Below are 26,168 nucleotides of genomic sequence, written 5' to 3'. Positions count from 1 at the left end.
GGAGTTACATTACTTGGTGAAACAGGCCCACTTTCCCATCAGTGAGGCTGAATGAGTGAAATAATCTAACATGAATGCCAGTAGGCTTATCAAAGCATTCCATCAATGCTATCCTGATAAACCAGGGGAGTCTGGGGGGCGAGGGGAATGTCAAGACTGCCTTTTGCCATGAGCTGTGGAGACAAGAGTTATGCTTGAATGTAACCTGTAGTAACCTTTGGGGTCCCGTCTAGCTGCTCTCTCTTTACTTTCACATACTGGTCTATTATGTCTGCAACAGTTTATGTACCTTTTCACCCTGCAAACTAGTCTCAAAGTGCCTCCAAAGTCACAGACGTTATCTGGTTCACAGAGACTCTCACAAGTTTTGTTTCTGCTAGGTTAGGGGGGGCTTGCATTACTTCTTGCGGGAAAGGTGATTGGTAGATTTTGGCGCTTTGGCTTTTGACCTATGTAATGGACAGACCCTAAGATACATCTATGTGGGGAGGAGCCATTGACTTCAGTTTCTGCAAGACCCGCTTTCCTGCCATGTCTTTGCTTATTCAATACATGCCTTTAATGGAAACAAAGGTGTGTTGATTGGTGAAGAACTTGCCGTACTTGACGTCATGTAGCTAGGGGTATAACCGCCATGGTGGAAATCATCAGGTCAAGCAAGCACTATATTGGCTTAACAGATTGCCACCATTTTCTAAAAGGTAGCAGCCATAGTTTTGTTGGTTTTGCCCATCTCTGGGCAGGAAGGCCCTCACATGTATGGAATCGAGGGAAACCCTTATAAACTGAATCAAGTGAACAGCTCCAAACAAGACTTTTTCCTTATTAACCCCTAGTCCTAACCTCTTGACGAGTAGAAAAGACAAAATCCACGTGGGTCCCTCAGGAGCTCTCTGGAAGATGAGCCAATTGTCAAGATAGGAAAAAATGTTGCTGGCCTGTGTTCTCAAATGTGCCACTACCAGCACAGTGCGCTTGGTGGAGACCCTAGGAGCCACAGTAAGACCAAATGGGGAGGTGGAATATTAGAAAACCTCAGAGCTGTACCCAAATCTACAGTACTTCCTATACAAGGGATATATGGCAATACGACAGTAAGTATCCTTTAAGGTCTAGCACAGCAACCAAAACGCTTGGCACAGGGAACTCAACAACAGATGAAAGCAAACCCATTTCAAATTCAGGCCTTCAAAAATTTGTTAATTCCCTTAAATCAAGAATGGGTGTATACACCCTATCTATTATGTCAACAAGAAAAAAACCTTGAATGAAAACCTCTTGACTGGAGACCCACGGAAACTTTTTCAACTGCTCCTTTCTCCAGTTCTCTCCCCGATGTTGTTCAACATCTATATGCACCCCCTTGCCCAGATTGCCCGGCGGTTTCGGCTGGGTTGCCATCAATATGCAGATGACACCCAGCTCTATCTGTTAATGGACGTCTGCCCCGACTCCGCCCCAGGGAACCTCGACCGGGCTTTACAGGCTGTTGCAACGTGGCTTAGACTGAGTGGGCTGAAGTTGAACCCAGCGAAGACAGAGGTCCTTTGTGTGGGTCGCGGCGCACTGGGAGGGGGAATAGCTCTCCCGGCCTTCGACGGTGCGCCATTGAAAGCAGCGCACCAGGTAAAGAGCCTGGGTGTTCTACTGGAGCCTTCATTATCCATGGAGGCCCAGATAGCAGCCACTGCCAAGTCAGCATTCTTCCACCTGAAGCGGGCAAGGCAGTTGGCCCCTTTCCTTGAGCGCCGGGACCTCGCAACAGTGATCCATGCAACGGTCACCTCAAGATTGGACTACTGTAATGCCCTCTACTTGGGGCTACCTTTGTGCCGGACCTGGAAGCTGCAGCTAGTGCAGAACGCGGCGGCCCGGCTGTTGTTGGGACTCCCGAAAGGGGAACATATACGGCCGGGGCTACGTGGACTGCACTGGCTGCCGATTATATACCGAGTCCAGTACAAAGTGTTGGTCATTACCTTTAAAGCCTTATATGGCCGAGGACCCGCCTACCTGAGGGACCGTCTTTCCCCATACGAACCCCAGAGAGCACTGAGGTCAGCCGGGAAAAATCTAAAGGCTATCCCTGGGCCGAAAGAGATTAAACATCAAAATATCAGAGCATGGGCCTTTTCAACCGCGGCCCCTGCCCTATGGAACCAACTCCCTGAGGAGGTGCAGGCCCTGCGGAACCTTGACCAGTTCCGCAGGGCCTGCAAGACCACCCTTTTTAAACTTGCTTACCCAGACTGCTGAAGAAGGCTGTTAATAAGGATCCGCCAATGCGGCTTAAAGATCTAGACCGCTGTATATAAACTGGCAGAGCTAGCGTCAAACATCATCAGCACTGTCAGACTAAACTATTTAATTGTATAGACTGGTTTTTAATGTTGTTAAATAATGTTTTATATTGTTAAATTTAAAGGTTTTATTATACTGTATGTTGAGAAATGTTGTTAGCCGCCCTGAGCCTGCCGAGGCGGGGAGGGCGGGATACAAATAAAATTTATTATTATTATTATTAAGAGCTCCTGAAGCTGTAACCAGAGCTCAGGATAAGGGTTGTCAGCTGCTGCCAAAGTTTAGAATCATAGAAAGACAGAACCACAGAGCTGAAAGGGGCCATACAGACCTTCTTCTGTGGGCCGTCAGGACACTCCTTTTCTGGGCGGCTCACTCCCGGGTTGCCTTGATGCTGCCCGTCTGTAAGCAGCCACTATAAACTGTAATCAGAACCTACCTATCAGCTGCTAGATTGCCGCTCTGCATAGAAATGAACTAGCCTGTTACTGAAGCAGGGCCCTTCCATCTGCAAGGGAACAAATAGTCAAAATTTTGACCTTTCAGGGGTGCTTGCTGGCCTCCAAACCTAGGCTGTGCAGTTTTCTTTATCTTCTGGAAGGAGGAGGGCTTGTGAGAAAAGGTTGGAGCCCTCAAAAGCCCCCTACTCTACAGTGTTTCCAGCGGGAGGGCTGTAGTGTTCAGCCATAAGCGCCTTCTCAAAAGACAGCTGAGGCCAAAGATCTCCCAGATGCATCTGCAGCACACCCACATTTATTTCTTGCTTGCAAAGCTTTATGGTTTCAGATTGGATAAGCTTGATTCAGTTTATAAGGGTTTCCCTTGATTCCATACATGCGAGGGCCCTCCTGCCCAGAAATGGGCAAGGCTCCTCACGGAGGGTATCAAGATACTGCAAAAGCTTCTCCCACAAGAAGACCTGGCAGTGCCCCATAATAGTTTGATAATTCACAATTCTAAATGTTAGAGCTGCCAGTGAATATATTTTACATCTCAGGGACTCTAGACGTCTACTGTCCGTCAGATGGAGCCGAGTGCTAGACCTGTCTTTAGCACATCTTCATCTCTTCATTGATGAGAGAAGGTGGCTGTGGGTGGGTGGATCACAATTTGCAGGAATCCTGCTTGACTTTGTATAGGCTTTCCACCCTAGGGGAGGGGGCTGGTGTGGATGCAAGCTTTTGCCAGACTATGACAGTGAGGTCAGATAGGCCTTCCAAGATAGAGAAGGTCACAATACCATCAGAGTCAGGGTAAAGACAATTAAGGATTTTGTCTTTTGGTTTATTATCTGTTGTGATTATATTGATGTCCAATGCTTCGGCCATTCTCAACAAAGAGCAGTGTTTTAAATGGAATGCTCTGTTGGAATGCACCTTTGGTGTGAAGCCTTGATAGATTTCGCAGGACACATTTTGAGACTCTCCCAAGCACATGAGGCACGAATTGTGCTTGTCACTGTGGGTCATTTTGGTACATTGGATGAATTTTTAATAGAGAGCCATGGTAGACACATCACGGGCTTAATAAGCTCTGCAGTGAGAGAATGGAAAGATGAAGATGGGGTGGGGGGGACGGGGACATAGGTCACCAAAAGCTACCTCACCCACAGTAAAGAGAACTTCTCAAGTCCAGAAAGTCGATTCCCAACGCAGAGACCTGTGTCTCAAAGTCAGGAAAAAAAGTGCAAAGAGCACAAAGATAAGCAGAGACTTCTATACACAGCAATAGCCAGGAACATCCTATCCATGTGACAGCAGAAAAGGCACTCAGGGAAAAAGAGGTGCTCTCCTCCAGAGCACATGACAGTATGGGCAGAAGAAAGCAGTCACAGTTGCTCCAAATGGGAAGGGGGCCTCCTTCGTTTCCTAAGAGCTAGGAAATTTCTACCCACAATTGGCCTGTGTATAGGTGCAATTCCAATGCGGGGCTGCACAGAGGACAGAGAGAATTAAAGAGGACATATGGGCAAGGAAATTCACACTTCTACAAAGTAAAGCCATTCTCAGCCTCAGACAGGGTATACATTTCAATGCAGTCTTCAACTTTCCCAAAACATTACTCAGATTTAGCTAATTTGAAAAAGCCAGGCTATAATGAAAGATTTTCCATACCTACACGCTACAATCATTTCTGAAAGCCAACAACTGCCCTACATAAAATTGACATATCTAAATACCAAGTCCCACACTTCGCATCACTGCAAAGTTCCCGCATATTACCCTTAATTATAGCATGTGAGAGAAATCCACATGTGCTTATTTCCATTATAGTAGATTTGGTAGTTACAGTGGATTTTTTAAAATGTGAACATCAACAAGCATCTAGTGATGTATTCATAAAGAAAATTTAGAAGAACTGCACCAGAAAGCAGCCTTAGAGAGTAGTAATTTAAGAGAAAAATCCAAAATGTTTAAAATTTAGTATTTTTAGAATGCAAAACCAGAAGTCAATCAAAAGCTCTCAACTCTATTTTTAAGTATTTTAACTTTAAGTTTATATAAAAAAAATCTGTTGACCCTTATGGACATCTCTTAGAATAAAAAGTTACTCACTACCTCACCCCACATTAAAATAAACCTGAAATCCTAGAAACAAATTTTAAAATGTAAGTGTACACTAAGTTTTCAGATATATTTTCTTTAAATTGATATATAAAATCAACCCTTATAGATGTCTCTTAGAATAAAACTTACTACCTCAACCTCAGATTAAAATGTTTAAAAAGTTCAAAATCCTACAAAAACATTTTAAAATGTAAGTGTACACTTTAATTTAGGTCTCACACCTCCTTAAAGATGATAAAACCCAAACTGATTTTGCACACATATTACTTCTCCTTTATGGTTGGTGGTTTCTTCAAAAGTGGGTAATTCTTGTTGAAAACCTATGTCTAAGGGGGGAAATAGATGCTCCTGGTACTAAACAACATACTATCCAAGCACTATAGCTATAACACTCCATGCTCTTGGAAGCCAATGAAACATTCCTTATACAGGTTTTTTCATAAGGTATTTTGATAATCCTGAATCAATCACTAGCTGTTTTCACTCCACACCTGAATGAATGATAAATATTCATATGGCAACATAAATATAAATGAAACTCGACCAACCAGTAAATGTGGACATTAACTATAAAGGTCATCTGCTTGTACAAGAGCAATAAAAAATTAAATATTTATTCAAATAAGCTTAAGTTCAGGCTGCAATGTTGGCAATGTAGATTTTTAAACACATCACAAAAGCGTGCATAAAAATTAATTTGAGCAGAAAAGAAAAAAAGTAAGCCTTATACTAGACAGCTGCTGATTTTAAGAAAACAAGATTTATAATAACTATACAAAATATAAAATGTATCAAACACTACCATCCACAGAACAGTTTTTTAAATTGGTTATATTTAAAAATTACTTGGGAAGTTAATTATATAGTGAATTGCAAATGATTATAGAAGAACCTCCTTTTGGTCAGCAATACTGTGTTGCTCCACAGTACACCCAACCATGTTGCAAAACTGAGCATCATTATTTATACCATCAATAAGGAAAACAATTATTGATAATACAAGCAAATATCTGATCTACAGAACAAAATTATTTTTCCTTCAGCTTGGAAGTGCTTTCCATGCAAAGTCAGCACTTGCTTGTTTTAAACAGAATGTACTACCAGCAATGTCCAGGGTTGTTGCTTGTAAGACTAAATTTTACAAATCAGAGATAGTTACTCATGCAACCCTCTTTGCTACTGGATAAAACCAGTTTTTGCAGCTCTTATCAGATTTATTGCCTTTCTGGAATTTAATTCAAGGCATCCAAAATTAGGTCTAATGATAAATATACATATAATGGAAAAGGTCACAAACTATTCGACACCACTACTGCTAATGTCTGTGCTACGTGAAAGCACCTTTTAAAAAAGAGCCTATGCGGCAAGAGATAAGTGTATAAAGATTCAAAATGAATCAACAGTATTGGATAACAATATAATTCTCAACTCAGAAGCTGCCTCAAGATTAGATGCATCTTCACTTAATGTAACGGGGAAAAAGGCAATGGGTTTTATTTAATGCATCCACTCAAACTGACCTAAGGCCACCAGATTTGCAGACAAAATATGTTTCTTCTCTTTTTGCAATATATAGGCTGTAAGATGATAAAGGAGATCTACTGAAAAAGGAAAATAAAAATAGTGATTTTGTCTAGATTAAGAAGTTGCACCAGGTGTTGGGTTCACATTCTGAGTGGCGACTTGTGGTGCAACTTCAATTATTCGTGGTTTGTCTATAATTCTGGCAGTACGATTGCCCTTTTCTACAATCCCAATGATCCACGCTTGGTGTCCTTCACCATATTTTGGAGACTTGATTTCAGCACAGAAGCGTGCTGCTTGTTCACGAGGTAAACAGATAAGGAGGCCCCCTGAAAAGAAGAACAATCAAAAAATTAATTCCAAGTTGCATTTCATGAGATAAATATGACTTGCTCAATAGCATGCCCAAATAACAGGATAATCTCTTTCTGGACTATCATGACTCAGCTTTTCTGACCACATCCCTTATGCTAAAATTACAAAGGCATCTAGTGGTAGGTTTCTGTGATAATATGCTAAAGTCAGGGCTTTTTTTGTAGCAGGAACTTCTTTGCGTATTAGGGCACACACTCCTGATGTAGCCAATCCTCCTAGAGTTCACAGTAGGCCCTGTACTAAAAACCCTGTAAGCTCTTGGAGGATTGGCTGCATCAGGAGTGTGTGGCCTAATATGCAAAGGAGTTTCTGCTACAAAAAAAGCCCTGACTAAAGTCAAGTACTGTTGTTGTGTTAGTAATCGGCCTGATATTATAAAATCAGACGGTGACCTAAATAGGCATTGAGGGCTGCAATAGCGATATGGGTTTTCTAGAAAAATTACTAGATGCTCTAAACCAGGGGCCCCCAACCCCCGGGCAAGGGATTGGTACTGATCTGTGGTCTGTTAGTAACCAGGCCTCAGAGGTGCTGCACCACACCTTTCGTCCACCCAGGACCTGGGCAGACAAAAGAGGCGCTGTGGCCTCACTCTGAAGCACCTCTTTCATTCTCCCGGGTCCCAGGTGGGCAGAAGGGGGCAGCCCCTCATTTAAAGATCCCCATGCAGGATAGGGATAGGGTGTGGGGATGGAGGGCAGCCCAGGGTGGCAAAAACCACAGCACGCCCCCCCCCCCCACTGGTCCGTGGAAAAAATGTCTACCATGAAACCGGTCCCTGATGCCAAAAAGCATCTATTCTTCTGCGCTCGGCCTTCCTTATGGTCCAGCTCTCACAGCCATACATTACTACTGGGAATACCATCGCTTTGACTATACGGACTTTTGTTGGCAGGGTGATGTCTCTGCTTTTTATTGTACTGCCCAGGTTCGCCACAGCTGTCCTTCCAAGGAGCAAACGTCTTTTAATTTCATGGCTACAGCCACCATCTGCAGCGATCTTGGATCCCTGAAATGTGAAGTCTGTCACTACTTCCATGTCTTCCTCTTCTATTCGCCAAGGAGTGATGGGGCCAGATGCCATGATCTTAGTTTTTTTGATGTTGAGTGTCAAACCTACTTTTGTGCTCTCCTCTTTTACCCTCAACAAGGGGTTCTTTAGGTTTAGGTCCTCCTCACTTTCTGCCATTAGAGTGGTATCATCTGCTTATCTGAGGCTGTTGATGTTTTCCCTGGCAATCTTAATTCCAGCTTGAGCTTCAGCCAGGCCGGCATTCCACATGATGTACTCTGCATATAAATTAAATAAGCAGAGTGACAATATACATCCTTGTCGAACTCCTTTTCCTATTTAAAACCAATCAGTTGCTCCATATCCCGTTCTGACAGTTGTTTCTTGACCCGTCTGGTACTCCTATCTCTTTAAGGACTTGCCACAGTTTGTTGTGATCCACACAATCAAAGGCTTTAGCATAGTCAATGAAGCAGAAATAGATGTTTTTTTGATACTCCTGTGCTTTCTCCAGAATCCAGCAAATGTTGGCAATTTGATCTCCAGTTTCTCTGCCTCCCCGAAACCTAGCTTGAACTTCTGGTGCTTTCTCAGTCTACATACTGCTGAAACCTAGCTTGTATGATCTTTAACATGACCTTGCTGGCATGTGAAATGAGTGCAATGGTGCGACAGCTGGAACATTCCTTGGCATTACCCTTCTTTGGGATTGGAATATAAACTGACCTTTTCTAATCCTGTGGCCACTGCGTTTTCCAAATTTGTTGACATAATGTGTGCATCACTTTGACAGCATCGTCTTTTAGGACTTTGAATAGCTCAACTGGGATACCGTCCTCTCCGCTCGCTTTTTTGTTAGTAATGCTTTCTAAGGGGAGTTCCAGATCCTTTCCCAATCGCTTTCCTCTAGCCTTTGTGGTAGCATTAAGTTCCATCATTTAATATAAGAGGGTGGATATGAATGAAGAGAATCAATTAAATAATTATATATTTTAGAAAGCAAACCTTTCTTACTAATGCCTCATTTTTAAACAAGACTTCAAATGGCGTCAATTCATATCTAATGGTTTCTTTCCTCTGAAGAGAATATACCATATTCTGAACTTGAAGGTATTGATATCAATTGATATTGGCACCTAATTTCTCTCCTGTTTGTTCCTTAGTAAAAATATTGTTCCCTTGAATCCTCTCCCCAATTCTATCCAACCCCTTAATCCCCCATGGATGACTAGAGTTAGTCTTAATGAATTGTGGGAACCAATCTTGATTGAAAAAACTACCTACTAGAGAAATACCTGACACCGTCCACTTCCTTAGCTTATCCCATAATCTTAATTAATTTTCCAGGGAGGGATTTGCTGGTATAGAATATGATCTCTTCTGACGTTTAGACCAAAAAGTTCCTCTCAAAGAGAAGGGGGAAACATACTCTTGTTCAATACTGATCCAAGCTTCTACCGGATTTGTCCTAATTATCTTAACTGTTTGGGCAAGATTAGCTGCATAATAGTAGATTCTTAGATTGGGTATTGAAACCACCTCCCCCTTCTTGATGGGTCTACACATTGTTGAAAATTTAATCCTAGGCCTAGCATGATTCCAAATAAAACGATTTAAAATTTGTTGCCATTTATTCAAAGTTTTTTCTGATATTTCTATTGGAATAGCCCAGAAAAAATATAAAAATTTAGGAATAACACATTTGATACTCATGATTCTTTCATTCCAAGAGAGGTTGATTTTGTTCCATTTAACTAATAATGCTTGAACTTCCTTTAGCAACTCATCATAATTGAATTTCATTAAAGCCTTAATTTCCTTTGGGATATTTATCTCTAAATATGACCACTTCTTATCCACCCATGAATAGGGATTCCCCTTCCATTAAGGTTAAAAGCACTAGTATTCATCTCCAATTTTTTAAAAATGTATTCACTTTGGTATTTGAATCCTGTCACGATGAGTCAAATTTCTAGGGTCTCAAGTCCAGATTGTTGGAGGAATTGTAAAACTAAAGGCTCCCCATATCATATGCGGTGGGAATGTCCCACAGTGTCAAACTTTTGGAATAAAGTGGTGGAGCAAATCAAACTTATATTTGATCTAACCATTCCAGTAGATTTTAAACTTCTTCTATTTGATATCTGGCCTGATAAAGTGATGAGTAAAAATCAGAAATCTTTAATCCCGACAATGTTGGCGATAGCTCGTATGACAATTGCTAAAAATTGGAAAAACCCCACGATTGAAATGTGGTATGATACGTTATGGGACCAGTATGTAATGGGTAAGACAATGGATAAGCCTCTCTTTGAAAATGATACTGATTTGGCTGAAGATTATAATTTGCTTTGGGCACTGGTTTTGGAATTCTTTGGGAATATTTCCTTTTTGCCTAATAGAATAAATTGTAGGCTTTTTCTTAATTCTTAATACCTAGCATATTAGGTATTGTTTTTGTAAATTGTTTGTTATATGCATCCAATGATCTAAATTGGATTCTTGCATGTTAGATTTACATTTCTATTATTTATTTTCCCTATGTTCCCCTTGTATTGGATTAGATTCAATAAATTAAAATCGGGGGTGGGGGGGAAGTAATGCTTTCTAAGGCCCATTTGACTTCACACTCCAGGATGTCTGGCTCGAGGTCAGTGATTTCACCGTCATGGTTGTCAAGGACATTGAGATCCTTCATGCATAATTCTTCTGTGTATTCTTGCCACCTCTTCCTGACTTCTTCTGCTTCTGTTAGATCCCTGTTTTTGTCCTTTATCACGGCAATCTTTGCATGAAATGTTCTCTTGATTTCTCCAATTTTCTTGAAAAGATCTCTTGTCCTTCCCATTCTGTTATTTTCTTCTATTGCTTTGCATTGTTCCTTCTGGAAGGCCTCCTTATCTCTCCTCGCTGTTCTCTGGAAATCCACATTGTTGGGTGAATTTTTCCTTTTCACCTTTGCCTTTTGCTTTCCTTCTTTCCTCAGCTATTTGTAAAGCCTCATCAGACAGCCACTTTGCTTTCTTGCATTTCTTTTTCTTTGGGATGGTGCTGATTGCTGTCTTCTGTACAATGTCACGAACCTTCATGCATAGTTCTTCAGGCACTCTATCAACTATAGTTCCTTAAACCTATTCTTCACCTCCACTGTATATTCATAAGGGATGTGATCAAGGTCAAACCTGAATGGCCTAATGGCTTCCCCAGTTTTCTTCTGTTTAAGCCTGAATTTTGCAATGAGTAGCTCATGATCTGAGCTTTTTTGGGTTTTTTTGTTTTGTTTTTGCTGACTGTAAGGAGCTTCTCCATCTTTGACCGCAGATTATATAATCAATCTGATTTATGTGTTGCCCATCAGGTGATGTCTGTGTGTAGAGCCGCCTTTTAGGCTGTTGGAAGAGGGTGTTTGCTATGACCAGTTCCTTCTCTTGACAAAACTCTATTAGCCTTTGTCCGGGTTCATTTTGTTCTCCAAGGCCAAACTTGTTCCGGTTACCTTTTGACTTCCTACTTTGGCATTCCAGTCCTCTACGATGAGGAAGACACCTTTTTTTTGTGTTAGTTCTAGAAGGTGTTGTAAATCATCATAGAACTGGTCCACTTCAGCCTCTTCTGTGTCAGTGGTTGGGGCACAGACTTGGATTACTGTGATACTGAATGGTTTGCCTTGGATACAGACCAAAATCATTCTGTCAGTATTGAGACTATATCCCATTACTGCCTTCCCACTCTCTTGTTAACTATAAAGGCCACACCATTTCTTCTACGGGACTCTTGCCCACAGTAATAGACATAGTGATCCTCTGAGTTAAATTCACCCATTCCTGACCATTTTAGTTCACTGATTCCCAAGATGTCGATGTTCAGTCTTGACATCTCTTGTTTGACCACATCCAGCTTACCTTGATTCATAGATCTTACATTCCACTTTTCAATGCAGTATTGTTCTTTGCCGCATCGGACTTTCCTTTCACCATCAGACACATCCACAGCTGAGAGTCCTTTCAGCTTTGGCCGAGCTGCTTCACTCTTTCTGTGGTTACTTGTACTTGCCCTCTGCTCTTCCCCAGTAGCATATTGGGCACCTGACCTGAGGGGCTCATCTTCCAACACTGTATCTTTTAGCCTTTTGTTACTGTCCATGGGGTTTTCTTAGCAAGGATACTGGAGTGGGTTGCCATTTCCTTCGCCAGTGGATCGCATTTTGTCTGGGATCTCAGCTGTGACCTGTCCATTTTGGGTGGCCCTGCATGGCATAGCCCACAGCCTCACTGAACTGCACAAGCCCTCTCGCCATGTCAAGGCAGCAATCTATGAGAGGTAGTAATAGTTTAAAAGAATTGGAAGACTGCATTTTTTGTGGCAGAATTTAAGGTTACATGAGCCTGGGCTTTTCTGTTCTTTGCCTTGTAGGTTTTGGTATCACTGACTTCGGCTTCTTGGTTCTGAAACCCAATAAAGCCTTTATTTTATTTTTTGGCAGCCTAGGTGTAAAATCTAAGGCCTTGCCTTGCAAATGCACTCTTGCTTGAATTTGTATCTGATATTCCCCATTCTCCAAATGCCAGGCTCCAAAGTCTAAACATTCACTTCTATGGAAATGCTGTAAATGTCTGAATCTTGCTGACACTGCAGTGAATAAAATAATAAAAGTTCACCCTAGCATAAGTTCATGTTATCACCATACAGTGGGCTGGCCTAATACATTATAGATTGATGCCTCCATTGGTTCCTAGACTGGAAAGATTATAAAAATGTGGTAGTGGGCTTTGTTCTGGACTGTGTGTCAGGGTCTTGGTCCTGCAGTCCAGGAACGTTCCTTGTGCTTTCTAAGAGTGCACACTGTATCAGGTACTGGAACTTTTATATGCTACTGAGAATTACTTGTAGATGGTTTTAAAGCGTTAATAAACAGTTTGAGTTCTAAGCTATTGTTCCCCACAGGGTTTGGAATATTCCCCAACACACGTCTTACATTTCGGGGGGGGGGGGGGGAAGCAATGAAAAGTGAGAACGCTCATTTTATCATGACCAAAGAATTGTGCATGCTGTCCATTCATTTCAATAGAATTTCATTTTTGCCTGCAGAGGTCACTGGAACACCTCATCACTTACATGTTTGTTTCCTACGACGCTGATGATTATAATATCTCTTCCACCATTTGGAGGCTTATAATATTATTTATTTCATTATACATATCTGTAGTTTTTGGCTTGTTCCCTCCCACCACCACCTCCAGTTTACAAATCAGTCAACATGTACTCTCCTACACAATTCCTGGGGATAATTACTTGACAAACATTAATTATGTAACCCTTTATTAACTGAAGTAACCACTAATTTTGAAATACAGAGTCAAACAATGTGTGCGCATATGCATAGACTTGCTATGAATTTTCAAAGGTACATGCAATGTATGGCCAAATATGAGAATGTATTAGAATACAAAGACATTAGTATACACAGGACAGAAATGCCAGAATACTGCGTGTAGTATTTACAAAGCAGATAAGGTGCCATTTAGTGACCCTCTATTAGAAATTCTTCCAACATTTTACGCAAAAAAAAAATACTAAAAAGATCTCTAATGGAATCTATTTAGTGCCTGGCGTTAGGCAATTCTCCAATATTTTAATTGGATTAAATATTAGAAAACTGATCTATTTTAGTTTACAAAATATATATCCTGCTTTTCTGCTCTCATAAGGCAATGTGCTTAATACTCTATAAACTGCTTTTAGTATATAAAAAAGCAATAATATATTGGTTCATATTAATGCTGATTTATTTCACATATGTAGCCACAAGCAAATTCTTGAGAAGGAAAAGCATTATAAAAGGATTTACCTGAAGTCTCAGGACATGTCCCATGCATGAGACCAAACATATTGCCACATGCTTTGCTAACTGCAGCCATTTTGGCGAGAACAGGAAGGTTATGTATAACAAAAGATACTTCATTGCGTTGCTGTTTAGCTAGATTTTGTGCATGTCCCAGGATTCCAAAACCTGTAATGTCTGTGGCTGCATGTGCATTGAACGTATGCATAAGCCCTGCAGCTAGAAACAAAACAAAACAAAAAGCAGGAGAAAACATTATGCAATCCAGAATATAACTTCTGAGCTTTTTACAGTTCCATCCACTATGTAATTTCAATTAAATATGAAGCATTTAAAAAACTGCCTAAATGCTATCCTTTCCTATCTTCCTCATCTCAAAGTACTCATTTTATGACCACTCCCAAGATAGTGTTCCATGGTCAGTGGATTTTCAGGAAATCATGGTTGTGAAAGTAGGAGGCTGTAGGGGGAAGAGACTGGCAAGCAAAAGTCCTTAGTCCAACCAGAAAGGAACCTTAGGATCTAAGACATATCATTTAAAGGGGCATGTGTGTTGATTTTATTGCTGCTATGTGAATTTAGACTAAGACTGTTACTTTACTGATAATGGGACAATATTGTATGGTTTTATTATTTTTAGTGTTGGCATACTGTAGGATGCTTTTGTAAATTCCTTTGAGCTCAACAGCTTGGAAAAGTGGTTTAATATTTATATAAGTGTTCTAATCCTTAGGGGGACTTTGTTTCTTAGTGTATCTTGCAATGTAAGCCAGCAACTTGGATCACTCTCTTATCAAAAGCAGCATTCTGAACTGCTCTTGTCCCTACATATCGCACTGAAAATTGCCATTACTAGAGCTAACTCTTACACTCCAATACTTCTTATTCTCTCAATATTACAAGCACCCATTCTTCAGAGACGAGCTATTCAGAGAATAGGAAGTATTGGAGTATAAGAAGCATTGGAATGTTGAGATCCCTCTCAACCTCTCTTTGATAAAGACTCTCTTGATACTGAGTATTACTGAGTGATGTCTCTGTGGGAGGTGGCACCCATATGAAGAATGGACACATTAGCACTATAAGCACTTTCCATTATAAGTACTTTCTGCTACAAGCACTTTCTGCCTGTCAAGTTTGGAGTTGGGATTAAATTTATGATACCTTCATGAACTTTGCAGCTGTGAATTGTCAACTAACGAATTTTTAAATACTGTTACTAAATGCATTTTGGAGTGAAAAAAAAAGTTTTACTAATGTGTAGATGGTAATTTGATTCATCACGGTATTATACACTGTTGTTTTTACTTCTGTCTGTGATTCTCCTTGTTCAGCTGCCAGGTGGGGCCTGGGAATGCCCCAGAATTACAGCTCATCTCCAGACTGGAGATAATGGATGCTCTGGAGTGTGGACTCTGTGGCATCGTACCCCACTGAGGTCCCTGCCCTCCCCAGACTCCATCCTCAGATCTCCAGAAGTTTCCCAACCAGGACCTGACAACACTATTATTTAAGTTAAGATTGAATTTGACTTACTAAAGATTACAATATCATGAAAAAAACACCAGATAACACCAATAAGAATTATTATTTTAAAAACCATCTAAGAATAACTACAATTTTGTACAGTTAACTATGAATCAGGAGAATTATTCCAAAACTGATACAAAGATAATGTCAGCATTAATTCATGTATAAAAGTATAAAATTACATAGCTAACCAGTCAGATAATCAATGAAGGATTAATTAATTAGACACCCCCACCCACAATCTCCCCAATAGAATAATATATTACAATAAACAAAGAATTAAGTAGAGGGAAGTCAGACAATAGGAATTCAATTAAAATACTTTTAACCTAAGCAGAAAATCAACAATTAGAAGTAGCAATCCTACTCTACCCCCAATCACCCCAAGTAATCAAATTGACCAAATACTAGATCAGAGTGTGAGCAATTTCTGTATGGTGCAATAGAGTATTACTATAAAGCTGGATATGTTAGCCTATAACTACTCAGAGGTGAGAAGGTATCAAAAATGTATAACAGTGCACACTTAATGAAGCATAAGTGTAGACTAGAAACCACTGTGGAAAAAAGAACTTTTGTCTAAGTCTACTTGTTAACAGTAGCCTATAGGCCAGGGGTAGCCAAACTTGCTTAACCTAAGAGGGCCAAAGAATAAAAGTCAGACTTTTGAGCGTCGCAAGGAAGGAAAGAAGAAAGGCCAATAGATGGGGGCGGGAAAGGTGGAAAGAAAGCAACTTTAAATGCAATCTCCAAGATGCTGGCCGATGGGGTGGTGGAGGTTTTGAGAGCCACACAATATGCATAAAAGACCCACATGTGAGTCCCGAGCCACAGTTTGGTCACCTGTGCTATAGACAAACTTCCAACAGTGAACTGTGACTCTTTGAGTAGAGAAATCCCTAACCCTCTTCCTCCCACACAGGAACAGCGTAATAAATGCAGTTGCAACCATACTAAACATAGTAGCTTAAGATTTGAAAAGTTATTAAGTGAGAACACTACAAAACAATTAGGGATAGTTACTACATACATAGAGGAAACTTCCTATGGGCTATTCTTCCATTGAAGAAACTGCAGATCTGATAAAGAATTTTTAGAGTTTTTCTGGTGACACCGTGGAAAGTAGCCTCCATTTTATAGACGATCTTTAGATATATGTAAAGCTTGTAGCATATCAAGGCCAGTGTCTTCGTCTGAAGTAAGCAGAACACTGCCCTGATGAACAACTGCATTTGCGGCTTGCAGCAGGGAAGTGACGGTTTTAAGCATTTTCCTTATCTTGAGTGCTTCTTGAGGTACTTCCAGAAAAACTAAAAGAGGATAGTCCTGGAATAAAAGGTGACCCTTTTTCTCTAGCTTCCTCAGCAATCCGCTTCCTCGTTCTCTAGTCCACAAACTGCATTATAAGATCCCTGGGACCCTTCCTCCCCATATTTACCCGGGGGGCAATGTGGTAGGGCTCTTAAAATGGCCAGCAACACATTTAATTCCAAATATAACACTGATGCAAGCCAGTTCAAATAGAAGATGATATCTTTCGATTCCATTGCCCCCTCTGGGAGATTTCAGGCTTGACTGTTTAGATTGCAATTCAAGAGTAAGAATGTGATCTCTTGACTGGGATTCATATGTCCCTATAGCTCACAGGGAGGGCAGACTCCGCTGCTTGAGAGGTTTAAAACAGGGGAAACTGATTTGCTTCTAATTCTTCTCTTATCGGCTACATGATGGTCGTCATTTGTGCTCCAAAGTGTTCTTCCATCCTCTCAAACAATGCTGGTAAATCCTGCTTGTTTAGAATAATCTCCACAAGCTGTGATAAAGAAGCTTTGTCCACCATTTTAATTTTCTTGGCACCGACAGGCTTAGTCTACCCAAGAATCCTGGGGGAAAAACAAGGTAGCCGATTTTGGAACCGGTTTTGGTGTGGCGGCAGAAGCCCTTCCATTTTTGTTCATAGTCTAGATTGGTTGCAACGACTTTACTCAACAAGGAAGGTCAGAAATAGTGGTGGGAGGAGAGAAACAGGAAATTCAGACAACTGCCATCTTACCCAGTGTTGCCACTCCCCCAGTTTTGTGATTCCTAATGCAAGATTTGTGTCTATGAATCCTGTTTTAGGGTTTGACCTGTTTGTCCTATGTATAGAACTGAAGGGCACTGTTGTCAGTTAATGGCATATACAGTGGTAGAAGATGAGCAAGTGAATGAGTCTAAGATGGTGAAGTTGATGTTTAAGTCCAGTGATTGTGTTGTTGTTTGGCTAGATGCTGCAGCAAAGCTGTCATCTGGGTTTACTGCAAGCTCTGGTACCAGTGTCCATGTTCAAATTAGATGTTGTATTATTGTGGGTGAGGAGTTGTTTAAGATTGGGGGGTCTGTCTATGTGCAACAAAAGGTTTGCCCCCAGTACATGTGAAAGAGAACTACCATTATCCAGTAAAAGTTGTAACTTGCTGATGCGTTGAACTCTTTGAGTTGACAGCTGTATGTGACCACCAGTGGTGTTCTGTTATTGTCTCTTTTGGGCCTGTCTTCCAGCAGATTTTCTCTGGGTACCATTCTGGCTTTGTTAATCTGTTTCTTCTCATCAGATGGATACTTCAGTTCCAAAAAGGGTTGCTGTAGATCCCTCAGGTGAGAATCTGTCTGTAGGACTGTAGAGCCTGGCTGTATACAATGGATCCTTCAGTATGTTTAGGATGGTAGCTAGAGGCATCTAGGTACTTTTGTGGGTCAGAAGGTTTCTGGTGTAAGGTAGTGTCTATGTGCACAGTGTGTATTTTTATAGTACTGTTCAGAAAATATGTTTCTCGCATAGATTGATTGTCAGGTTGATGGTGGGGTGGAAGTCATTGATTGCCTGATGGAATATATCCAGGGCTATTCTACCTGACAACAAAATGTCATCAATGTATCAAAGGTATAAGAGAGGTATGAGTGGGTGGGAGTTTAGGAAGCTTTGCTCCAAGTTGGCCATAAAGATGTTAACATACTGTGGGGCCATGTGGGAGCCCATGGATGTACCATTGATTTGAAGGAACAAGTTGTTGCCAAAACTGAAGTGGTTATGGGGAAGAAAAAAAATGGCAGTTTGGTGGCAAAGTCAGCTGTGGTGCTGTCAGAAATCATATTCCTTATGGCTTGCAATCCATCTTTGTGTGGGATGTTGGATGTTTTATCAATGGTGACTAAAATAATATTCTTTGGAAGGTTGCATTTTGTAGTGTCTGTGATGTCGTGAACTTAACTAGGAGCACTGACGGCATATGGTCTTACAACAGAATCCATATATCCAGACAACTCCACAGTAATAGTGCCTCTGCCTTAGACAGTAGGGCATCCTGGGTTGCTGGGTTTGTAGGAATTACAATTTTGGGAAAAAAAGATAAAAGGTACGTGGTCAAGGTTCCTGTGGTGTGTCTGAAATGATTTGTTCCTGAATTTGTAGGGGTAATTCCTTTGCAATCTTGTTAGGGTTTTTTGCAATCCTGGGTGGGATTGGAATCCCGTTATTTGTAAAAAACAGTATTTGAGAGTTGTCTTTGAGCCTCCTGGATGTAGTCTGATTTATTCATGGTAACAACAGCTTCAACTTGTGACTGCCTCTTCAATTATATCTGGATTGTTCCAGAGACTGTCTATGGCTCTCCTTTCAGCATGGTTGAGATTTTGTCGTACACAATGATCTTTGCTGATCATATCAGTTTAGACTCTACGGCAAAAGCATTTGATGTAGAGATCCAGTGTGGCATTACAACCAGCAGAAGGGACCATGTGGAGTCTCTTTTTTTGAAGCGTTGGTTTGATGGTATGCGGTGCGAAGTACATTGGCGGATTGGAAAGATGAAAGCTGTTCTCCAGTAGATTGTGTGATATTATGTTGTGAGGATGCTGCCTGTTCTTGTGTATGTTGAAAGTACTCCTTTAACCATAGACAGTGGGAAGAGGCTTCCAGGTCCCTGCAGAACTGATTCAGCTGTGTGGATATGGTGGGACAGAATGAAAGTCCATGTGAAAGAACCGATTCCTCTGTTGGGCTGAGTCTGTGCTGCGAAAGGCTGACTTTACCGCTGGAGTTGTTGTTAAGATTAGCAGCCTGCAAGTTAAGAGTTTTTTTGTTTTTCTGTTGCTTTGGCAACTCCAATTGAGAGTGGTAGATGGCTTGTCTTTTCTCGTGGAAAGTCTGCCAAGCAGGTTGATGCCTTGTAGAAATGTCCAGTTCAGAGTTTCAGTTTCTGTTTGTAATTACAGGACACTGATCAGACGCTGAGTAGCTTCTCAGAGAGCGTGAGAGACAATTTTTCTGCATAGTTTGTAGGATAAGTGGATTGTAGAGGGTTTTTAATTCTCCCATCTGTTATTATTTTATTATCTTTCTAATTTGCTGCTATACACAGGTCTTACCGATTGCATTAATCCAAATCTTAGCTATACTTATCTGAAGATATGTACATGCACATGAAAGCATAGACTCTGAATCAAACTTTGTTGGTCTTAAAGGTGCCACTTGGCTCAAATTTTGTTCTGTTGCTTCAGACCAACGTGGCTGCCCACTTGAATTGATCTTAAACCTAAGGGTTTTTTTTTTTTAAAGAATCTTACTATTAACAGAGGAAAGGAGTCGCTCTTAACTGCTGCTGTTGGAGGTGGAAAAAAATTTGGTGTGTGTGTTCCTTCCCCACCCTTTTACACCAAGTAGTCAGCAGTGGGAAGGCAGCACCTTCCTTGACTTTCTCTAAGCTTCTCAGAAAATTCCAACTCTACTCATGTGCTGAAGGTTTATCAGCCTGTCCGGGAATATGCGACTGCTACTGCAAACCCCTGCCACAACAGCTTCCAATATAACTGACAACACAGAAAAGACTGGAAAGACAAAAAGCAAGGGATTCAGACACTAACTTTTATACTGCTATCAGGCAGGATGTTCATTGCCAGAGAAAGTTCTGAAAACAGGCAACAAATGGCAATTAGCCCTACTGTCAGCCACCATTCTCTGCATTTCATCTGATGCAGCAACAGCAAACAACAGTGTATTTATGACATACCAATTCGGCTAATAGTGTCAAAACATTTTTATTAAAAAATTAAAGAGTTAGAAAGTCACATTTACAACAGAAGCATTCTGTTCTAAAGAATGGAAACTATCTAAAAAGAAACCGGGATAGACAAAAACTCAAGCACCTGCGAGCCAGCACCAGAAAATGGACAATGACAGAAAGACGGGCTACATGAGACTGTTTAGGAAAGCTATTCAAAACTTGACGGTGTGTAGAAATTTAAATATTTGCTTCCTTCTCTGGATTACAGCCCCAGACCATGGCATTGCTACAGAGGTTGAAGGGGTGGGGTGGGGGGTCAGCCTGTCAGTGCTCAGACCATGCGCCGCACGCTGCATCAAATTGGTCTGCAGGGCTGTCGTCCCAGAAGGAAGCATCTTCTAAAGATGATGTACAAGAAAGACCGCAAACGGTTTGCTGCAGACAAGCAGACTAAGGACATGGATTTCTGGAACCATGTCCTGTGGTCCGATGAGACCAAGATAAACTTTTTTGGTTCAGATTGTGTCAAGCATGTGTGGCGGCAACCGGGTGAGGAGTGCAACGACAAGCATGTCGTGCCTGCAGTCAAGCGTGGTGTTGGGAATGTCATGGTCTGGAGCTGCATGAGTGCTGCCAGCACTGGGGAGCTACCGTTCATTGAGGGAACCATGAATGCCAACATGTACTGTGACATACTGAAGCAGAGCATGATCCCCTCCCTTTGGAGACTGGGCCACAGGGCAGTATTCCAACATGATAACGACCCCAAACGTACCTCCAAAACGACCACTGCCTTGCTAAAGAAGCTGAGGGTAAAGCTGATGGACTGGCCGAGCATGTCTCCAGACCTAAACCCTATTGAGCATCTGAGGGGCATCCTGAAACGGAAGGTGGAGGTGCACAAGGTCTCTAACATCCACCAGCTATGTGACATCATCATGGAGGAGTGGAAGAGGACTCCAGTGGCAACCTGTGAAGCTCTGGTGAACTCTATGCCCAAGAGGGTTAAGGCAGTGCTGGAAAATAATGGTGGCCACACAAAATATTGACACTTTGGACCCCGTTTGGACATTATCACTTAGGGGTGAACTCACTTTTGTTGCCAGCAGTTTAGACATTAATGTCTGTGTGTTGTGTAATTCTGAGGGGACAGCACATTTACACTGTTATACAAGCTGTAGACCTGCTACTTTACATTGTAGCCAAGTGTCATTTCTTCAATGTTGTCACATGAAAAGATATACTTAAATATTTGCAAAATGTGAGGGGGTGTACTCACTTCTGTGACATACTGTACAAGCCTGGAAGCCATGGCAACTTCTGGCAACCCTTGCTGGGGCACAGAGGATGTCCAGAGAAGCGGCTTGATACAGCCTGCCTCTGCTTCCCTCTCCTGGTATTCCAAGGAGGCACTCCATCCATACCTGCTTAGCTTCCAAGATCTGATGAGACTGGGCATGCCTGGGCTATCCAGGTCAAGTGCTAAGGATAGGTTTTGAATAGAAGAGGTAGAAATCTTGTTCTTAGGTCCTCTAAATTGTACTACCAACAAGCAAAGGAAAGACAGATCTCCAAGTTTTGATTATCAAAATATTGTGAAGTGTGTCTATATTTCTAAGGACTTTCAAAATCTAATTTATAGAGTAAATGTAATGCAACATCAATACTTTCTAGGTTCTAGTACATTAAATATACATTTTATCAATTATAACCTACTAGATTCTAGCCTTATAAAAAGACCACGTAGGCACTTAAAAATATTCACTTGTGATTTTTTCATTTCCCAGAAAGTTCAAGACATTCTCATACCTGTTCTATTGAGCCGTGCCATATTCATCATTGCTTCTTGATATGCTAGTTCCACATCTTCTTGTGTGACAACCAATTTGATTTTATTCCATTTTTCTGGCTATTGTGAAGAAGAAAACAAAATTCATTTGTCTACACCGCTGGCAGAAAGAGCATAGTTAAGCATACTATTTCTGCATGTGGAGCAGTTATTTGATTATCAAATGAATGCAAAAGACACTGTTTGATATGGCTATTATTTTATTCAGCTGACTTCGTAATAACTATGCAAATACTCTGCACATTTCAGTCCACAAATGCTACGGGCTGGAAACTAGGAGTAGTGAGGAACCAAGACATGCTTAAAGGCTGCAGTCACATATGGACGGACACAAGAGACAAAATCTATCAATGCCAAATGCTCCATCCACCCAGATCAAAAGCTTTCAAACAATTCAGGTCCAATTTGAATTCCAACATCCAATCATGGACACACAGCAAACAGCTGCTATAGTCTCTAAATCAGGGGTGTCAAACCTGCTGTTCGAGGGCTGAATCAGGCCCCCGGAGGGCTCCTATCAGACCCTCAAGCAACTGGCTGTCATCTGCTTCCTTCTCCCTATATCTTGCTTCCTTCTGCATAAGTTTGCTTTGCCAGGCTTGCACTACATTTAAGGGGCTAGTTACCACAGTCGGTTGCTATTTATTCCACCACGCTTGTTTTCCAGCTCCACCCCTATAGCTTGCACAGCTTATATAGCAAACCAGCAGAACTAAGAGGGATTGTGAAGCCCAAGGACCCTGTCCCTCCTCCTTGCTAAAGCACAACTGTGTCTACAACAGATGGCTTTTTTCAGCCCCTCTCCCCCCGGTGCAAATTTCACGATGAAGAAAGCCAAGGACAGTTAGAAGTAAGCAAAAGAAACTGATCCCTAACTCCCCAAATTTAAACAGACACAGCTATGAAACAATCCGTATGTTTATTGAACAGTATAAAGGAAATCAGATCAATTGGATCATCGATTCTCTTGTCCCAGCAAGACTCCTGAAAGATGTGCTGACAGACTTCACTGTCTTGGATTGGATTTCAGTGTCACAGGTGGAGCTGTCCCTATCACTGTGTGACCACCAGTGGGAAGCAGCTTGCAATGATGCAGGAGCCAAGCTAGAATGAGAACAGAGCAGCCAGGGGCACACTGGTCCACTGCATGTTGGAGGTTCCGCAGCTAGTTGACACCGCACTGTTCACGGGGGTCCATCCTGGCATCTGCAGTCGCCTACTAACAGCAATTGAAAAAAACACAAGGACAGTAAAGAAGTGATGTTCAGCAACAAACCAAAAAGTGTTCTCTATATGGGGCTTTTTATGTTCCTATATCTCCCTCCCACCTCGGGGGGATCCAAAATAGTGGGATTCTCCTATGCTAAGAGAATGGTCATCACTAGCACTTACCCATAACCTTGTAGGGAGCTGCTTTGAACTCTGATTCAGACTTGTTGGAGCAGCTTCGTGAGGTTCTGATCCTGCAAGGCAAAGGATGTCATGAACATCTGGCCAGCAGTAGCAGCAGGAAGGGCTGGTGCTCACTTGGAAACACAGGAATAGTAACTATCTCCCCCGCATGTGGGGTTACAATGACATTGTGGGGATGTTCTTCCCACAGGGTGCCCCTCCCCCCATTCTGCACTACAAATTCTTATCTAGTAATCAGTGACTCACAAAAGCACAAATTTGATTAGTCTTTAGGGTGCTACTGGATTCTTCCTCTTTTATACCAGTACCTCCCATGAAAGACACACTGCTAGCTACTCTTGATGAAGAAGGGCTGTTGAGCCAATATGGTGTCTATGTGTGTGTGTGGGGGGGGGGGGGACGACATTTCAGCAGATAGAAGATCTCCCTCCCTTTCTTACCTGTGTGGAATACACTGTCCTTGCGTCCTCAGTTTAGTGCTTGTGATATGAGCAGGAGTACCTGTAAGGGTTCTGAGCAGAATAGTGTTAGCAATATGCTGAAATGATGTTTGGTCTCTTGCCAGGCTACTTGAGCTTCTTTATTGTATAAAGCGTTTTTTCTCTAGAGTTCTCATTACTAAACTCTCCCACCCCATCTACAGTGTATGACAGGACAATTGAGTGGTGGCATATCCCAATGCCTACTATCTGAGATATAGGTGTCCTGCCTGAAGTTTACAAAATGCTTAAGACAGCATTTCTTAACCTGTGGACTGTAAACCCTGTGTAACTGAGTCCCAGGCTTTAGCAGTTTTCTTGATTTGTGCACAGTTTTCAAGTAGGTCAACAATACCAAGTAAATTTGGATGTAAGTCATATCAAAAAGGTTGGGAACCACTTAGGTTAGGAGACTGTCTATAGATTTAATTGGTATTGTAATCTGTGTGATGGCTGCAGATGTATCAACAGGTACATGGGGAGGGGGGGATTATGTGTTGGTTTTTTCACCAACATAATATTAAACCAGTGCTGGATTGTGAGGCTGGGGGACTTAGAATATCAATTAAAACTTTCTTCTCTACTAAAGAGAGAGAAAATGTCTAAAAATCTTGATGCAACAGGAAAAAAATAGAGATTCAGGAGGAAATGAAATATTTACATTTAAACACAAATATTCTTGATAGTGCTATATGCCTATAGCATACATAGGAAACACCACTGTCTTATGTAAAACTGTTAATACCACAAATTGAGTAAAGCATTCTTTCATTTCATGCATTTCAAAAGGGGAAAAAAAAGGGGGGGGGGGGAACCAAACAAAAATAAGAGAATTTTTCAGTGCATCCCAAAAAAGGAAGACTGCCCCTTCCAGGACACTACTAAACAGAGTTACATCCTACGAAGTCCATGGATTTTGAAAGGCGTAATTCTTCTTAGGGCTGCATTGTTAATCTCTCACTGTAGGGGAGAAAACTGCATTCTAATATCCAAATGATCATTCATGTCATCCTGCAGCAAGACTGAAGAGCATGTAAGCCACAACATTTCTCTACTACCTTCCTGAAGAGAATTTCAAGAAACAAAATAGAAGCTATACAAGTTTACAATTGCTAGCCTATGATTCAGTGACTGAATTTAATAAAGATTTATATAGAAGTATAACGTTAACCTTTTATATAGAAGTTTGCATAGGATATACATAAGAGCCAGCATGGTTTTCTCAAGAACAAGTCATGTCAGACTAACCTGATCTCTTTTTTTGAGAAAGTGGCTACCTTGCTGGATCAGGCGAATGCTGTAGACATTGTTTATCTTGATTTCAGTAAGACTTTGATAAGGTTCCACATACTATCCTTGTTGACAAAATGTTGTTTGGATCCTGTTACTGTTAGATGGATCTGTAACTGGTTGACAGATCACACCCAAAGAGTGCTTGCTTGCGAATGGTTCCTCATCCTCTTGGAGAGGAGTGACAAGTGGAGTGCCTCAAGGATCTGTCCTGGGACCTGTTTTGTTCAACATCTTTATAAATGATTTGGATGAAGGAACAGAGGGAATGCTTATTAAATTTGCCGATGATACTAAATTGGGAAGGGTTGCAAATACAGTAGAAGATACAGGATGACCTTGACAGGCTGGAAAAATGGGCTAAAAGCAATAAAATGAATTTTGACAGGGATAAATGTAAAGTTCTGCATTTAGGTTGGAAAAATCCAATGCATGGTTATAGGATGGGGAGATTTGTCTTAGCAGTAGTATGTGTGAAAAGGAACTCGTGGTCTTAGCGGATCATATGCTGAACATGATGCGGTGGCTAAAAAGGCAAATGCAATTTGGGGCTGTATCAACAGAAGTATAGTGTCCACATCACGTGAAGTGATGGTATCACTTTGCTCTGCTCTGGTAAGACCTCACCTGGAGTCTTGTGTTCAGTTTTGGGCACCACATTTTAAGAAGGATATAGACAAGCTGGAACGGGTCCAGAGGAGGGCAACGAAGATGGTGAGGGGTCTGGAGACCAAGTCCTATGAGGAAAGGCTGAAGGAGTTGGGCATGTTTAACCTGGAGAGGAGGTGGCTGAGAGGTGATATGATCACCGTCTTCAAGGACTTGAAGGGCTTTCATATAGAGGATGGTGTGGAATTGTTTTCTGTGGCCCCAGAAGGTAAGACCAGAACCAATGGGCTGAAATTAAATCAAAAGAATTTCCGGCTCAACATTAGGAAGAACTT

General features: G+C 41.4%; 1 protein-coding gene across 1 annotated transcript in view; it reads right to left on the bottom strand.

The window, feature by feature from the left end:
* Nucleotides 1-5,466: 5,466 nt before the first annotated feature.
* Nucleotides 5,467-26,168, bottom strand: part of SEPHS1 (selenophosphate synthetase 1) — a 48,082-nt gene continuing 27,380 nt past the window's right edge. Inside the window, exons 7-9 of the mRNA XM_060257951.1 lie at nucleotides 22,003-22,102; nucleotides 13,628-13,840; nucleotides 5,467-6,721 (exon numbers count right to left, since the gene is read on the bottom strand). Of these exons, the coding sequence (XP_060113934.1) occupies nucleotides 6,507-6,721; nucleotides 13,628-13,840; nucleotides 22,003-22,102 (528 nt within the window). The 3' untranslated portion in view covers nucleotides 5,467-6,506. The remainder of the gene's footprint in view (nucleotides 6,722-13,627; nucleotides 13,841-22,002; nucleotides 22,103-26,168) is intronic.

This window comes from Heteronotia binoei, chromosome 17 (genome assembly GCF_032191835.1).
Source record: "Heteronotia binoei isolate CCM8104 ecotype False Entrance Well chromosome 17, APGP_CSIRO_Hbin_v1, whole genome shotgun sequence".
NCBI lineage: Eukaryota > Metazoa > Chordata > Lepidosauria > Squamata > Gekkonidae > Heteronotia > Heteronotia binoei.
This window is presented reverse-complemented; position numbering and strand designations above follow the sequence as displayed.